Source organism: Pipra filicauda, unplaced genomic scaffold (genome assembly GCF_003945595.2).
Source record: "Pipra filicauda isolate LSUMZ 115617 unplaced genomic scaffold, ASM394559v2 scaffold125_size2111803_pilon, whole genome shotgun sequence".
NCBI classification, from domain to species: domain Eukaryota; kingdom Metazoa; phylum Chordata; class Aves; order Passeriformes; family Pipridae; genus Pipra; species Pipra filicauda.
In genome coordinates this window covers 368,331-385,138 of record NW_024103718.1, presented here as the reverse complement: position 1 = coordinate 385,138, position 16,808 = coordinate 368,331, and the positions used below count along the sequence as shown (strand labels likewise).

Here is a 16,808-nt window from a genome sequence, read left to right as displayed (position 1 = left end):
GTTGCTGTCCCTAGTCTCTGTTAAACACTATGAATTTATTTTAAGAAAAGTCTATTTTATAATAGGCTTATTTGCTAAATGTTTTATTGTTTAGAAGTATAATAAAGCATTTTAATAAGTATTTTAGAAAGAAATTAAGCCTACATATGTATATTCTTAAATATTTTACTATATTTTATGTTGTTATGTTGCGATGTCTTAAATGGGAACAAACTTGAGCAACCTCAGTTGTATTTTAATGAATTATAAAAAATTATTTGTATGAGTAAGCCTTCTAAGTTTCTGCAATATGAAAGTGCTGGCTTATAGTGCTGAATACAGTGTTACTCATAGAGTTTTTGTAAGACAGCTGTATTTAATATGAACAATTCCTTTTTAGATGTTTTTTCAAGTCAGCTTTTAGCTCTGTTGTACTATTTGATCTGAATGCAGGTTGGCAGTTCAAATACAGTCGTGGAGAAATTATCTTGGTGCAGATGCATGAATTCATGACTATGAAAAACTATGCAGCACATGCAATCTGGTATCCTAATGTGCTCCACCACAGGAAATATGGGAATCATTTGGTGAACCCATAAGGAGCTGTGTTTTGAAGAGGTTGTATATTGGCTCAATAGGCAGGGCCTGTAATGATTAACCAGAGTTGTCAGTGTATTTCAGAAGTATCTGAGCTGACTTTGTGATATAGCTTAACAACATAGTTGTGGCATCATAGAGACCTTAGTGTAGGCTGAGGGGAGTAAGTTAGTGCACAGTGAGCTGTAAGATGCTGTGAATAGCTCCTGTTAATTGTTTAGATTGTTTGGAACTATTTTGCATATTTCTACTGTTGATATAATAAATTTAACCTAATCTTTGCCACTTCAAATGATACTTAGGGTGATTCCTGTTCACTTCTGATATATTTTTCTTCCCTTTGAGTAGGTTTCATTTCTTTCAACTGAACTAATAATTTCTTGATAAAAATTGGCCTTGGCTTCTTACTTGTTGGTTTTTTCTTTTCTCACCTATTTTCCTGGATATGATTGTACTTATGATGTTGCTTGTATTAGTGGAAGAGTAAATTAGACAGATGAAAATAATGGCTGTGTGCTTTCCAGTGTATTGGTATGGGTACGCCTGTAAGGCAGAGGTAATAATCTTTACTTGAAAACTCAAGAGCCAAATTCTTAGGATGACCATTGGAGACTCTTATGTTGGACTCTAATTATTTTGTTATGGAGGACATCTCGGAAATTATTAAGAATGCAATGTGTACTCTGGTTAAGGTTACTCAAAGTGCTTGTACAACTTGTGAAGGCCAGTTTGATAGCTTTTAGAAGTCAGTGTCATTTTAATAGTAACCCTGGACTGAAATTCATGTCATTGATATAGAAGAAGGAAACTGTTGTGAAGACAAGATACTAAGCAGCACTTACTCTTTTTTGTTGGACATTACATCATAATAGGGAAGGAGTTATGTCTCTTAAGCAAATTTGCCAAGTAAAGCTACAGTCTGCCAGCATTGTCTTTCAAATCAGTTTTCAATGTCTACTGTCACCTTCACTGCCTGCCTTTCCCTCAGCAACTTCTAAAGGAAATTTAGACTTTGTACACGAGAATTTCTATCCATGTTACATACTTGAGTCTCTCCTTAAACCTTCATTGCTGCAAAGGCACACTACTGACTCATCTTCAGCTTAGCAACCAGGAACTCCATACCCATTTCTGCAGAGTTGCTGCCTAGACAATCCCACAGCCTTGACTGTTGTATGGTGCTGTTTGATTTTCATGAGGTCCATTCTTCCAGCTTGCCCAAAAGAGCAGTCCTGTTCACCACTGCACTCATGTCTTCTCTAGCTGAACCCCACCAATAACCGCTACCAGTTTTACTTTCTGCCCTGGCAATAATTTTTTTTCCTTTGGGAGTGGAGGTTGGTCCAGCCAGCAACTGTTTGAACGTTAGTGCTTGTATAGGAAAGGGGGGAAGTGCCTGTATTGGAAAGGGCATCTACAAAAAGAATGGAGGCTCGCTCTTCAGATGGAGAAGACAAGGGGCAATGGGTACATTTGCACTGGAAAAGGTTTCACCTTGATATAAGAAAGACATTTTTTACAGCAGGAACAATCAGTCACTGCAACAACTTCTCCAGAGGTGTGGCAGAGATCCCATCACTGGAGGTTTTCAAGATGCATTTGGACAGGGTGGTCTCATCTAGGCTCCCTTTCCCACAAAAGATTGGACTAGATGATCTTTGAAGGCTCCTTCCAACCTGAGCTCCTTCTGTGATTCTTTGTATGAAAGGCTTCAAGAAAAGGTAATCAAATATGGGGAAGTGACTGTAGTAGAGTATGACTCTTCAGTAGTTTTGTAAAGTAAGTAGAAAATTTTACCCTTGGATGCCTCCATTTGGTGGTGTGAATTTCCTTTCATGAACAGTTCTTTTAACCATTCTTAAATAATAGAATAAATAAGGAGTAAAGAACTTCTTATCTGAGTTTAGCTGAGTTTGATTTTGCATAAATTGAGGGAGTCAATGACAGAAAAAACTCTTCATCCCAAATGTAAGTTGGTCTTACTCTGAATATAGGTAAAGAACATGCACATATAAAGAACAGACTTAGCAAGTATCTCCTAAGCTGCAAAGAAAAAATACCTTTTCTGCTCTCAGAATGTTTTCCTTCCAGAATGTCTTTGATACTGTCCATGCATATTTGTAGTTCTAGTGCCAGTTAAAAGTTGGTGTTGCCTCACTTTGTAGGTCAGACCAAAATGGTAATTTATCTTTGTGGAATAATCTGTTAGTGAGAAAGAGGGGGAGAAAACAACCAAAAACCCCTCTGTGCATTCCATTGCATCAAGCTTATGTTTCTAATCAAATAGAGCTGCTTTATGATGATCCTACACAAAAGTAGATTGTACCAGTTTGTTCTGACATCCTATTTCCTTTTGTTCTGCTAGGCTTTTTATATATTAAAGGCAAGCATGACCTTAAACTGTAGGTCAACTGTATGTGTCCTTGTTCCTGGATCTGACTTTCACATGTATATACGTAGTGCTTAGCTCACCAAATTTTTACAAGGAGTAGGAGAAGAACTATCAAAGGTTGATTTATTTTTTTTTCTTAATTGTTTAATAGGTGCATAGTAGCGTGACTCTTTTGGAGCACTTAAAAGAGGGTACAACTGTTAAGACCTTCAGGATTTGTGGACTGCATTTGCATTGTCTTTTGAATACAGTTACCAAAACGTGTTTTGATGCCAATTTGTCTTTATTAATGAACTGTAAGTGAGCATCAGAGTAAAACAAACACTGAAAAGCCTGAGCTGATGCTACTGATATGGTTGGGTCCTCAGTGGCCATATACTGGTTTGTTACCAGCAGCATCCCAATGCTACTATCAGACAGATAGATTATCTAAGTCTTTAATAAAGAATCTGACTATTCTTGCAGCAAGGCAATGTGAAAGTTGTGGATGGCTGAGTTCAACAAATCTGTTTGTTTCATTAGCACAGATGTAGTTGATAAATTGTCATTCTTTAAAGAAAAGGAGTCAAAAGTCATGTGTGGAAGACTGGTTAGTGCTTGTTTTCACCTGAGAAAATGAATGTAAAGATTTTTAATTTTTTTTGTGGGGAAGTAAAAACTCATAAAATATCTGAGGAGGATTTGGGAGTACTATGGAGAAAGTATATATAATAGTGAAAACAGTCAGAAAAATATCAGTGTCAGGCTGGAAGACTTCCAAAGGAAAATAATGGTTTTTTGGTAAAGCTCAAGATATACTCCAGCTTGTTTGCCTGATTTATTTGGGGGTTTGGTGGATTTATGGATAGACACTTTCTTTTACCCAGAATCTGTAGCATTTTTTTTTTAAGTATAGGCATTTAACACTATGTGGGCTATAATTATGTCTTATTGAAGTTCTACAGTTCTGTTCCTTTTTCCCAATATACAGTTTTTGAAGTTACCATCTTTGATAGGATAACATTTATAATTGCAAAGAACTAATCTGTTGTTCTCATTCTGTCCTGCTATTTTAAACACAACTGTGGGGACAAATCCACTGCATAGGCTTTGGAGACAGCAAGAGCTGACAACTGTTTAGGTATGTTCTGAAGGGAATTGTGGGTTATTAACTTTGTTGAATTTTAATGCAGCTTCTCTGGGAATTCATAAGGCAATTTAAAACTGCTGTAGTATTCATTTTGCCTTCCTTTGTCTTCAGTTTTGACAGTGATCCAGTTGCATGTATTTGCCATCTGCATTGGCGATCTCTGAGTAATGTAAAATGAGGAGTTCATGATTTGGTCCATGTGAATAATATTGGCCTGGATATTAAAAAGGGGATCAACTCTTTGCTTATGCATTATAACATCTAAAAATGGCTTTGTTCTGGTTGTGCGTTTCTGTTTTGTTCTGTTCTGTGTAGTTGCCCATTAATCATCCACTTGTTCGTTGCTAATTTAATAAAGCATGCAAAGTAGACTGTAGTGATGAGTTCTATGAATATTGGTGGTTTGTATTATGGAGGTTTTCCTACAGATTGAAAATATTTAGGTCTCCTGTGTGAAAGAGGTCATTGTTAAGATATGGGGAATTTGTTAGCTATTTTGCTATTGGTTAAGAGATATTTACTATTGTTAAACATATAGGCCGTGATTTCTCAAGTATGTGTCCTACTGTTCATATTTGAACACATTGGGAGGGAATAGTTGTAAGTGGAAAACCTAACGATTTTATAATTTTAGTGGGCTGAGGAAAAACAATAACTTTTTTCTTTTTAGAATTAATGTTAACTTTTGCTTCTCCAAGATCGTGTAATTGAGAGCATAGATGCTTCCTTTAGTGTAGCCTGTATGTAATGAGTTTGAGATGGTTGGATATGTTTAAGAATGGCATTTGCTCTTTTTATTTCATTGTTAAGTGAAACACTGAGATGAGCTGAAATAGAATGTGCACAAGGAGATTTCAAACTTAATTTAATTCTAACAGTGGATTCTTATGTGATCTTGTAAGACTAGGTAATTCTTCCCCTTTTGCTTAGCAATTCATGAGAAGGGAAATCTCAGAACTTGGCTAGATGAGTATTTGTAGTAGTTTAGTTGAAAGGCACCATCCCCACAGACAAAGCACATTAGTGGAATATATGAGTGTTTATGATCCTTTTCAGCTAAAAATTAAACCTTCCTGCAGGAACTCAACATAACTTGGTTTGCTTCAACTTTCAACGGAGTAGGTGCTTTCACAGAATCAATTAGTGTGTTTCACCTGAAGATGGTCACTTCTTAAACTGCTACAAGCTGTCACCTGGCTGAGCCCTAAATTGCTCAATTACCTTTGAAGAAGGAGATGCTGAATGCCTAAGTGTCTGAATTGATAATAATTGTTTGGGATATTGTTAGTTTGACTTTACAATAAGACTAAGCTTGGTACCCTAAATGTAGCATTTTCTTCATATCCTTCACTTCTAAGGAGCTTGTTTTCATTGACTGGTGCATTTAGGACACTGGAAAATAAGGTCTCTTGAAATAGGATTAGCATTTAGGAAGGCAGAGTTGAGGTGCATTTTCAGTGTATTGCTCGTAAATTTAGGATCAGTCAATTCTACACTGTAAAACACTTTGTGTATGCATCCTTACTCTAGAAATGCTTATACTTAAGTCTAGCAGTCTAAATGGAGGAGCCCTTGTGGCTTGTTTATGGTTTACATAGGTATTTTATTGAAACCCCTCACTTTTAGACTTAATGTACTCCTAAAGAGGGACAATCTGAGCAACACTTTTTGGTTTTGAGTCGAAACACTATATTTTTCTAGCTTAAAAAAAATAAGCTAGATACTCTATTTCTTTGGCATGCTTACAGTTTTGTCCATCTGTTAGAGTGGCACAATGCCCACTCTGGTGTACCACATATGGTGTACCAGTTTCAACCAGGCACAGGTGCCAATGAAAGATCAGTTTCGTTTTCTGACACAGGATTTTTCTAGTGGGAAGCAATGCCCTGTTAGGGGAAAATGCTTTGTTAGACTGATTACTTCTGTTGGCATGTGTGTATCTCATAGTAATAATTAGCACTTATGCAGTGCTTTACATTTTCAAATCACTGTTTTTTAAAAAAAAAGAAGATTGAAACCACTGCTGAATGACAGTCTTTTGTATCCATTTTACTGAGATTTCTGCAGTTAGAGGCAGGGTGGGGGGACGTGTGTTGTGCGTATTGACCCAGGAACAAGCACAAGATAAAGTGTTTCTTAATTGAAATTCTTTCTCTTTGAAGTTTAGTTATTGATGAATTTTAATAAAATTGCAATTCTCTGTATGACTGTATTGACTTTTTTGAGACTGCAAAAGAAAACAAAGGAACAGAGATTATGGTTTTCAGGAGGAGACCTCAATTATAGAATCACAGAATGGCTGAGGTTGGAGGGGCCTTGAGGTCACCTGAGCTGACCTGCTCATGCGGGGTCACCTAGAGCCAATTGTCCAGGACTGTCCAAAAGATGACTTTTGAATATCTCCAAGGATGGAGGCTTCACTGCAGGATTTTGCAGTTCCCTTTATCAAACCATATGAGGCTCCTGCCAGCCCACTTCTTCAGCCTGCCAAGGTCCCTCTGGACGGTAGCATGACCCTCTTGCATATCATCCACTCCTCCCAGCTTGGTGCCATGAACAAATGTGCTGAGGGTGCCCTCTGCCCCATCATACAGGTCATTAATCAAGATGTTGAACAGGACTGGACCTGGTATTGACCCCTGAGTACACTTAACCTCCGATTAGACTTTGTGCTACTGATCACCACCTTCTGGACCCAACCATTCAGGTAGTTTTCAGTCCATCTCACTGCACATACAGGCTGTACTTCAACACCTTCTCCATGAGGATGATAGGGCCAGGGAGATTGTGCCAAAGGCCTTACTAAAGTCCAGGTTTTTGATGCTCATTATTTGAGTCCTTCATTATTGCTCTTTTGCTGAGTGTTTTTATCATCTTTGAGAGTCCATGCTTAAGCTTGGCTTTACTTGGCATGCTGAGACATTTCTGGCATCTGAGACATGGGATTTTCACAAGAAGACAAACCTGTTTCTGTACAACTTTGAATGTCTACCTATTGAATGGTTTCTTTTTTCTTTTATTTGACTAGACCATTTCTCCAGGCCAGGTTGGATGGGGCTTTGAGCAACCTGGTCTAGTGGAAGGAGTCCCTGCCCGTGGCAGGGGAGTTGGAACTAGATGATCTTTAAGGTCCTTTCCAACCCAAGCCGTTCTGTAATTCTATGATTATTCCAGTTTGTCAATGGAATTCTGGCTTCTCCTTTGTATGCTTCCTGGCCATTGCAGCCTGGTAGCACTTCTGGTCTTCATACGCATATTTTTATTCCTTCATCCAAATGTTTAAAATTATCTGTTGGAGCCAGACAAAGGAGGGACCCTATACAGAATGTTATCTTTACTATTTTTTCACAGCGAGCTAGTATCTAACTGTAGTTCTCCAGCTGTTATTTGTACCCATTCTATATTAACTTCAGGCAGCCCATATTTTTTTCTGGCATATTTCACACCGTTTCCAATGGTATTCTCATGCCTTTGTGAGGTCAAGGTATAAGATGTGTTTACAGCTTTGCTTTCATGGGGAGACTATTTTTTTTCTCTCCAAGTCAAAAATTATACTTGGCTCTATATAAATGACTAAAATAATTATTTGGCAAAAAATTAAGCGTATCCTTCTATGTTTTAGAGTGTCACTTAGAAAATATTTTGTCAAAGTGGGAGTTTTTTTCTGGGTAATTTTGACCAGTCGGCTTAACTTTGTTTCTTTAGACTATCCTTTCATTTCTTTTCCTCTTAAAAAGTAGGCATGTGGGCATTGTTTTAATTTATTTCAAACGTCTGGATTCTCATGTATTTTTCATGATTTCTCAGAGGTAACAGTTAAGGTTACTCCAGGTTGTATAGGACCTGTTGGAGTGAATTTAACCAATCATTGCAATTTAAACAGATTAACTTCTCTATGAATTCTGTGTCTTGTAGTTCACTATTTTTGCTTTTGTTATTGCTCCCTTTCTGCTGGTGTTGTAGTTGCTGTCTGATTCTAGCTGACCTTTTTGTGAAAAAATGAAAGAAAAAGGCACTTCTATTTTCTTGGTATTGTCCATTTTATTTCCCAATGAATATTAGAATAACTCCTTATTTCTGCTCATCTTACTGATATATCTATGGAATTTGTTTTTTATGGTTTTGTTTTTTACATGCATTACTTTTTTTCATTTTGTGATGTGACCCTTCTGAGTTTGTGTTGCTGTATAAATGTTCTGCTGTTACACTTGTCCTTGATGATTTGACCTAGTTCTCTTTTTCCTGTTACTCCTGCATTTTGAATCATCAAAGCATTCGTGAATTGCCAGCTGGTCTCTTACTATATATACTTCCCACCATCTTCCGTGTTAAGACAGTGTGTATTTGTGTACCGAATACTGCTTCTGTGAGAAGTGCTTAGTTGTCCTGACTCCTTTCCACCAGAATTTGATTCTGAGAAGAAGAAATCTCTCAGCAGAAAAAAGTCTACTTCCATGAATACAGTGAAGTCCATTGGCTGTCTTCACTATTTTCCCTTTTACACTTACTAAGGATGACTGATTGTCATTTTGTGAACACTGTCAATGACTTTGCCTTCCATCCTTGCATTTTCTTTGCTAGTTTATTTCTACATTAAAAAATAAAAGAGAAAAAAAACCCCAAAACTGGTTTTCAAGAACTGGCTGAACAGTCTGTCATATTGCAGAGTCTGAAGAGTTGAGGAGCTCCTTCAAGGGATGTATTTAGGACAGGTTTATTTTTGTCTTAACAATACTCAAGCAATACTCATAGAACAAATGTTGAAGCTTTTTCCTCCATGAGTTGCAACGCTCAGTTGTTCTTCTGTATAACATGAGCTGGAGTTTCCCCATTGCATTTTATTTTTTTCTAGTTCCAATGTTTCTTTAGTTTAGTCATTATGTATTTGGTATTTCCATGTTTTGTTTTGATAATTATTCAGAAGTGTATGACTCTTTTCTAAAAGGCAGCTGTCTTTTAACTGTATAACATTTACACCTCTGTTGTTAAGTTTTACCTCACCTCTGGGTACGTAATTTGGAGTGGAGGGAAAAGGATCAAATGCCCACTATGTATTGCAATGATGAATCTCAAACATCTTAATATTCGCTCTATTGAAGCTTTAAGTGTTAAGTAAGAAAGGAGTGTTACAAGTAACCTCAAAACCTGTTCTTCTACATATTTTTATGAAATTTTCTGCTCTCTGCCCCAAAAGAAGAAGCCTGCTTCAAAATGAAAGAGAAGGCCAATGTCCACAGATCCTTTTCACACTTGTGGTTATGGTTTGTATCTGACACAAGAACATTTGAGCTAGTTAGTATAGCAGTTTCCCTGTATAATAAGTGAATAGAGAGAGTTATTTCTCTGGAAGCTGTTCAACTGAATTTAATTAAGTAACTTAATCCCTAAAGGTGTCCTCTTGACCAGTTAGAAAGGTATCTTAGTGTACTGTCTTAGGTGTAGGTGCCTACTTCTGGTGAAATTAATCTTAATCTTGCCATTTGCCCTTTCCAGAGACCATTATTGCAGTTCTCTTTAAGCACTGAGGGTCAAACCCGCATTACCAGTAGAGAAGAATTGCTCTAGAGATCAAGGAAAGTAGGAAAGGGATTCAGTCAATGAATGTAGAGTTCAACTTTGTTTTTTGACGTGCCAAGTCAAAGATTGATTCTTGTGATGCCTGTAGAGCCCATGTTACTTGAATCAAGAAACTGCCTCTGAATGAGCAGAGTGCTTCCCTGTGTTGCTTGTGCCTGCAGAGTAGCGGTTGTGACAGATATGTTTTTATGTGAAGTACCCATGTACTCTGTGGACCTTGGCTGAAGAAGGGTTTATTGCTATATTTATCTCAAATATGTCTGCCTGCTTGTAGTACGCAAAATCAGCTACATGATACAGTCTTTAAAGACTTCTTTTTTTTAGTAGAAGCTGTAGTTATTCTTGATCTCTTAACCCCAGAGTTCCTCACCCTGCTGTAAAACTGCTTGCTGAGTGTGAGAACTAACTGCTTCTGCTCAGATGCTGAAATTTTTGAGCTCCATGGCATTCTATTGCAGTGATAATGAAAGTAACTGAGGTACTCCAGTAACCCTGGAGAAGCAGCTCATTGTGCCTTTGTAGGTTAGACTGCAGTTAAAACAGGTTTTTTGTGTGATACTTCATGAGTAACCATTAAAAAAGAAAGAATTTCTTGTTCATATGGTAACGTGGAAGAGAGTGGCCAGTAATGACAGAGCTCTAGCTAAGGATGATAAATGTTTCTAAATCTTGGGAATTAACCTTTGCAGATGATGAATTGTGGAAACTATGTGAAGCTTCTGCCATTTTAATTATCTGGCTAAAACATCTTGCAAATGGGGAAATTTCTAATGTCTCTTAGAACAGAAAATGACTGCAATAATGGGACAAATGCCAGCATATTGCAAGAGGTGCCCTATGCTTTTTAAGTCTCTGTATTCGTAGCTTGAATGGTAGAAAAGATTGTGAGATTAAATGCTGTTTATTTTTTTTAATTCTAATTTTAATTTAGATTTCTAACTTTACCTTGAAATGTGTAAACCTAAAGTTATGGCATGCTTTATTTTGACAGATAAAGAAGGACATACATTTTCTATACTCTGGGTGCTGGTGAGTGTTATCCTAGGTGCAATAGCCATGCTGTGCAAAGAACAAGGAATTACAATACTGGTAAGAATTGTCTTATTGACTGAATTTTGACCTCAAGATCTGTCAGATCGCAGTTGTAAAGCCTACAAAGATTAATCTTCTCCACAGCTAATGGCGTGCACACCTTTTTGTTCTGTTCAGAAAACTAAATAACGTTGACAAAAAGCAGGATTCTAGTAGATCTGTCATGACTGTATCCCTGCCAATCTGTTTATTTTTTCACTTTATCTTTTGTAAGCAGGTTGCATATATCTGTTAATTTTTTGCAAAGTTTAAAAATTTTACAGTATTAGTTTCAATGCTTGTCACTTTCGTTGGCCTTGGTTTTGAATGTAATTGTCGAGATAGCAGGCCTACAAACTTGAAGGCTTTTGGACAAAGATAGATATAACTGGATGAGAGCATTTTTAGAAGCTCTACCCACTTGCTTTTGCAAACAGTGGAATTAGAATTAGGGCCATTGTTCATGCACTTCTGATACCAAATCTCTTCCTTCTGCCCCTTATCTAAGGATCTGTCTGTGCAAACAGATACTGTCCATGTTCATTGTGCTCTGGCTTTGTATAACTTCAATGAAGACATTCTGTTTTGAGTGACCAAACCAGCCACCTGAAATGCTGTATCTTTGATTTTTACCTTTTATGTAGCCATATGTCTTTACAAATAAGTCCAATTTATAGCTTTAGCTGACATAGACAAGCAAGAGAATCAGAAAATTCTTTGCAGCAAGGATCTTCTTGTCCTTGCTAAAAAAAAAGGGAGAAGAAATTACAGAAAACTTCTTGCTTTGGGACATTATTTTTGGATAAATGTTTGTAAGATGATGTATTCTTCAAAGGTGTCTGTAAGGAAAACATAAGGAATGTTCTTAAAAATATGATGTAATTATTTCCTTTAATGGTATGAAATAATTATTTGAGCTAGAAGACACAGAATTGTTTCTGGATTTGGGTTTTTTATTTGTTTGCTGTTGCATTGCTGAGATGATTATATTTATTTTTGTACTAATGGGCACAGGTCAGAGGGATAAAGGGGTAAATTGCACATTACAAAGATTACCTGGAGACTGAATCTATTTTTCAGCAGAATTCTTGCCTTCCTATCTCCATGTGAGTGAGTGAAAAGCCTTTTAACTGCCAGGTGGCCTTTCTACATGGAACCAAGCCACACTCTAACCTGTCTTCTGTCCCATCCCTCTGACTGTTAGAGAGACTTGTGGCCTCCCAGTGTACTAGCTCTTTGATTTGCCTGGAACTATTTTTCCTGTCTTTTTTCCACTTAGTCTTTAGAACAGTGAAGTAATTCCTGAAATTGTTAGAATATAGGCTAAATACTCAAAAATAATCACAGTTGGTGGTTGCTGAAACTTTGAAGGGAAAATGCTAGTTTGATTTTGCTGATAACCTTGACAGAATTTTCCCTGGACACGTTTTGTGGGGGTAGTATGTCTAAGTGTAGTCCTGCAAAGCACTGAATATGCTCCAGTTTTATGTGTAGTGGCTGATATCACATAGAACTTGGAGCCTTTTCTTTCCCCAGCAACTTGCACTGTGAATATTGGTGTCATTGCAGGAAAAGCAAGCCTGATAGCTCTGTTAAATCTTTCCAAGCCTTTGTCTGTACCCTTTGAAAACAGTATTTCTGAAACCCAACAGTCAAAACATACCATGCTGCACAACAATACACAAAAAAATAAGCTGAAGGCTTAAGAAACTCTACCTTGCTGACAGAAGCCTTACCTTTTGACAGCAGTATTTACGCTGCGGAACATTTGGGAAAGAAGATGAACAGCAAAATAATGTTGTGACCATGCATATGTTATCTAGCTTGCTGGTACATGGTATTCCCTGAAGGTTTATTCCATGTGTCAAGAGAATTCCCATTACAGTAAAATATTATTCTACTCATCTGAGCCCAAGTTCCCAATTTATCATTCTGCCTTCATTACCGCCAATATATTTCTCTGCTTGTTTGGAATCAGAATTAAGATGTACAGTAACTCATGGTAGAAATGCAATTTAAGATGTATTTAAAATAAAATGTTTGTGGTTCATCTTATGCTCTTATTTTTCTCTTGATTGCTTAGGGTTTGAATGCAGTGTTTGATGCACTAGTGATTAACAAGATAAATCTTTTGGAGCTTATTCAAAAGTTACTACATAAGGACAAGTCGTTGGAGGTGAGTCCTTAGAGGTTTTGTTCATTCTGACCATTCAGACAGTCATGTCCTAAAAGACAAAGAGCCAGCTTCTCACAGTTTGTTGTTGAGATTTAAAAAAAAAAAGCAAACACCAAAAAAGGTATTGTCAGTCAGTTTTGTAAGGCAATGTGCTATGACATCTTTGCAGCAACATGAGTAGTAATGGGGTATTGTTAGAATTGCATTGGATAGTGAAATCCGTTCCACAATTTTCTCAACAGTATGTTAAAAATGTGGTATGGAAGAGCTGACTGTTTGATGCAGAAAGTTTTCCAGGGTCAGTAGCAACACACCTCAAATGGTACTTTAACATTGATCAGAGTAAAGAGAGGGAGAGATGTATTCAGATTCTCAATGAGATTTAACTATTTCTATGAGATAGCTGAACATTTGAAAAAATACAGTAAAAAATATTATGTTTCACTTTGCTAATTTCACTAAAATATTACAGTGGGTTTCTTTCAGAATAAAAAATTACCAAACTGGAAGTGGTTCATAGTAGCTTTGGAGTTGAAAAATAAAAGAATATGTAAGAACTGATAGTTGCTAAGGATTGATTTTCTGACTTTTGTTGATACTGCTTTATCTAGTATTGTCTCAAGTGGAATCTGGCACCTAGTATTTGCATTGACAAGCAAATAACAGAAACAATCAGCCTCAGATGAATGATTGATAACAGACAAATAGACCAACAGCCTACTAAAACATCACTACTGTTGAACAGCTAAGTCATTTGCCTCTCCCATCCAAGATTCAACCAAGGCAAAGGAATATGCTTTAATATCCTGCACTTCAATCAATGGTTTCACTGCAGAGGAGTCTCACTCTTGATTCTGAGTGGCACAATGCCTATGGGACTTTTAAATTCCTTTGCAAGGAGTAAAGTGAGGAGTTTCAGGGGGAAATCAGGGAAAGTAGAATCTCTAAAACTGAAACAGTAGACTTGACCAAGAAGGGCTAAGTGAGGGGTACAGGAGTATTTCAGGCAGCAAATAGGAATGCTGGAGAGTTTTGCTGTATAATGAGAGTCAGCCTCTCATCGGTGCCAGTTAAGATCATGGAATAGATCCTCCTGGAAGTTAAGTCAAAACATATGAACGACGGGGAGGTGATTAGAGAGAGCCAACACAGCTTCACCAAGGACAGATTGTGCTTGATTAATCTGGTGGTCTTCTGCAATGGAGTGACTGCATCAGTGTACAAGAGAAGAGCTGCTGATGTCATCTACCTGGATTTCTGCAAGGCCTTGGATATGGTCCCTCATAACATTTTTGTTGCCAAAACGGAGAGATATGGGTTTGACTGATGTACTGTCAGATGGATAAAGAATAGGCTGCATGGCCACATCCAAAGAATTACAGTCAACGTCTAGTGGAAACCGTAATGCATGGTGTCCTCAAGGGTCCATACTGAGACCAATTTTATTTAATATCTTCATCAGTGACATAGATAGTAGAATTGAATGCACCCTCAGCACATTTACAGATTACACCAAGCTCAGTGCTGCAGTTGAGGGAAGTGATGTCATCCAGAGGGACCTTGGTAAGCTTGAAGAGGGGTGGGCTTATGTGAATGTCATGAAGTTCAAGAAGAACAAGTGCAAGGTCCCGCACCTGAGTTGGGGCAGTCCCCAATATCTCTACAGACTGGGGGATGAATGGATTGAAAGCAACCCTGCAGAGAAGAATTTGGGCGTACTGATGGATGAAAAATTTGATGTGACTGAGCAATGTATGCAGGCAGCCCACAAAGCCAACCATATCCTGGGCTGCATCAAAAGACACGTGACCAGCAGGTCAAGGGAGATGATTGCCCCTCTACTCTACTCCGCTCTGCTGAGACCCCACCTGGAGTACTGCATCCAGCTTGGAGGTCCCCTAGCATCACAAGGACTAGGACCTGTTGGAGTGAGTCCAGAGGAGGGCCATGAAGATGAAGACGGGGCTGGAGCACCTCTCCCCCTGAAAAGAGGGGTTGTTCAGCCTGGAGAAGAGAGGGCACCAGGGAGACCACCTCTTTAGGAGTGTTGTAGTGTTTGACCAGGAATAAATTCTTTACAATGAGGATAGTGAAGCACTGGAACAGGTTACCCAGAGAAGTCATGGATGCCTCATGCCGGGAAGTGTTCAAGGCCAGACTGGACAGGGCTTTGAGCAAACTGATCTAAAGAAATATATGCCTATCCCTGACAGAGGGGCTGGACTAGGTGATGTTTAGAGGACCCATCCAGCCCAAACACTCTGTAATTCTGGTAAATGTGTCAGAGTCAAACCTTCTTGGAGGATTATTCTTTAAGCATAAAGACCTCAAAGTGTTATGCTTCTGTTTTGTGACTTCTAAACAGTTCTGTCTTAGTGAAGAAAACATCAAATATGCCTTTTCCTTCTTTTGATAGAATTAATTAATTTTAACTCCTGTTACCTATCCTGTTCTGCTGTTATCATGGAAGTGTATCTAAGATTCTTTTGTTTTGTTTTGTTGAAAGGCAGATCTTAAATGCTCCTACTTACAGATTTTTTTTTTCTTCTCAGTTGAGACAGGTTTCAGTTTCATGCCAGATTTCAGTTAGCTCTAAATCAAAGAGCATACAAACACTTCTTCCACTTTGAAAATTCTGCCTACTAAGAGATTTTGTGTAGATTGGGAAATCTGGCCTTTAAGAAGCAGCATGTACTGTTAAATGAAATGAAGCCTGGGATAAGAGGTTTTGTGTAGTTAATCTGTTATAAGGCAGTTATAAATTTTCTCTATATGTTTTTTTTTTATAGCACAATTTTATTCCAAAGGCCGTTTTAGAGGAAAACCATTCCTAAATCCTCATTATTGTGTCTTTGGATACTGAGATGTCCAAGTTGGAAGCAATCATTTGAGCACAAAGGCTAACTTATGTAAAATCAGAATTACAACTTGTTTACCCTTAGGCTTTCAGCTAAATATTTTATGATGACACTGTGAAAGTATTTAGTATTTCAACTAGAAATACTAAAAAGCCATCTGAATATTATTTTTAAATTTAACTTTTCCATCTCTTTAGAGAATAAATATCTTCAGCCAGGGCACTGCTGGATGTCTGTGCAGTAAGCCAACCTTTTTTTTTTTTTAACTTCAGACATAGCTAATATTGATTGCCTAAAAAACTATGGTGGTCCTTGCTAAAGAGCATATTCCAATACGAGGTAATAACAATTAGTGTGCCAGCTCCCGTCGAGGACGTAGAACTGATCATGTGTAACTATTAGGGCAGGTTTAAGAGGGAATGGAAGCCTATCAGACTAAGGAACACTAATACTTGAAATCACATGACTGTTTTTTTTTAGGCTCCAGTCAACTCTTCCTTGTTAAAATCCGCAGTTTACTTACACTTTTAGAAAAGAGAGTAGAAAAGAAAGAGGAGTGTACCAAATGATCTCTCATTTCAGAGAAGCACTCCATCTTCCATCTTCTGCTTCTCTGATGACTTGTTGAGGCTGCATAAAATAACTTCAGCCATCATGTTTCAGAGAGTTCTGAGGCAGGTCTACAGCACTGTAATATAGGGGGTCAGAGAGAAGCTATGTCCTTAACTTCCCATGTGAGTTACCATTCGCTACCTAGGTAAGGTGTTAGAAGCTTGGATTTGCATCTTACAGCTGTGATGGGATACCATTATACTTACTTATGATTCTGTTTCCAGTCTCTACTGGTGAAGCTTGAAGAACCTCTACAGTGTACAGTGGTTTTCATTCCATTTACAAAAATTATGTGTGTTATACTTCACGGAGGAAAAAATGTAAAAGTCTGTCAAATTTCGCTTCTGTGCCGTCACTTCTCTATGTTTAACGTGAATTGCCTTGTTTAGATCCTAAAGCGTGTATTACAAAATGTGA

The 16,808-nt window shown here is 37.7% G+C and overlaps 1 protein-coding gene across 2 annotated transcripts in view; it reads left to right on the top strand.

The window, feature by feature from the left end:
• Positions 1-16,808, top strand: part of TMTC4 (transmembrane O-mannosyltransferase targeting cadherins 4) — a 58,309-nt gene that overhangs the window by 13,748 nt on the left and 27,753 nt on the right. For both annotated transcript variants that reach the window (XM_027730769.2, XM_027730772.2), the window contains exons 6-7: positions 10,666-10,763; positions 12,829-12,921. In XM_027730769.2, the coding sequence (XP_027586570.1) occupies positions 10,666-10,763; positions 12,829-12,921 (191 nt within the window). The remainder of the gene's footprint in view (positions 1-10,665; positions 10,764-12,828; positions 12,922-16,808) is intronic.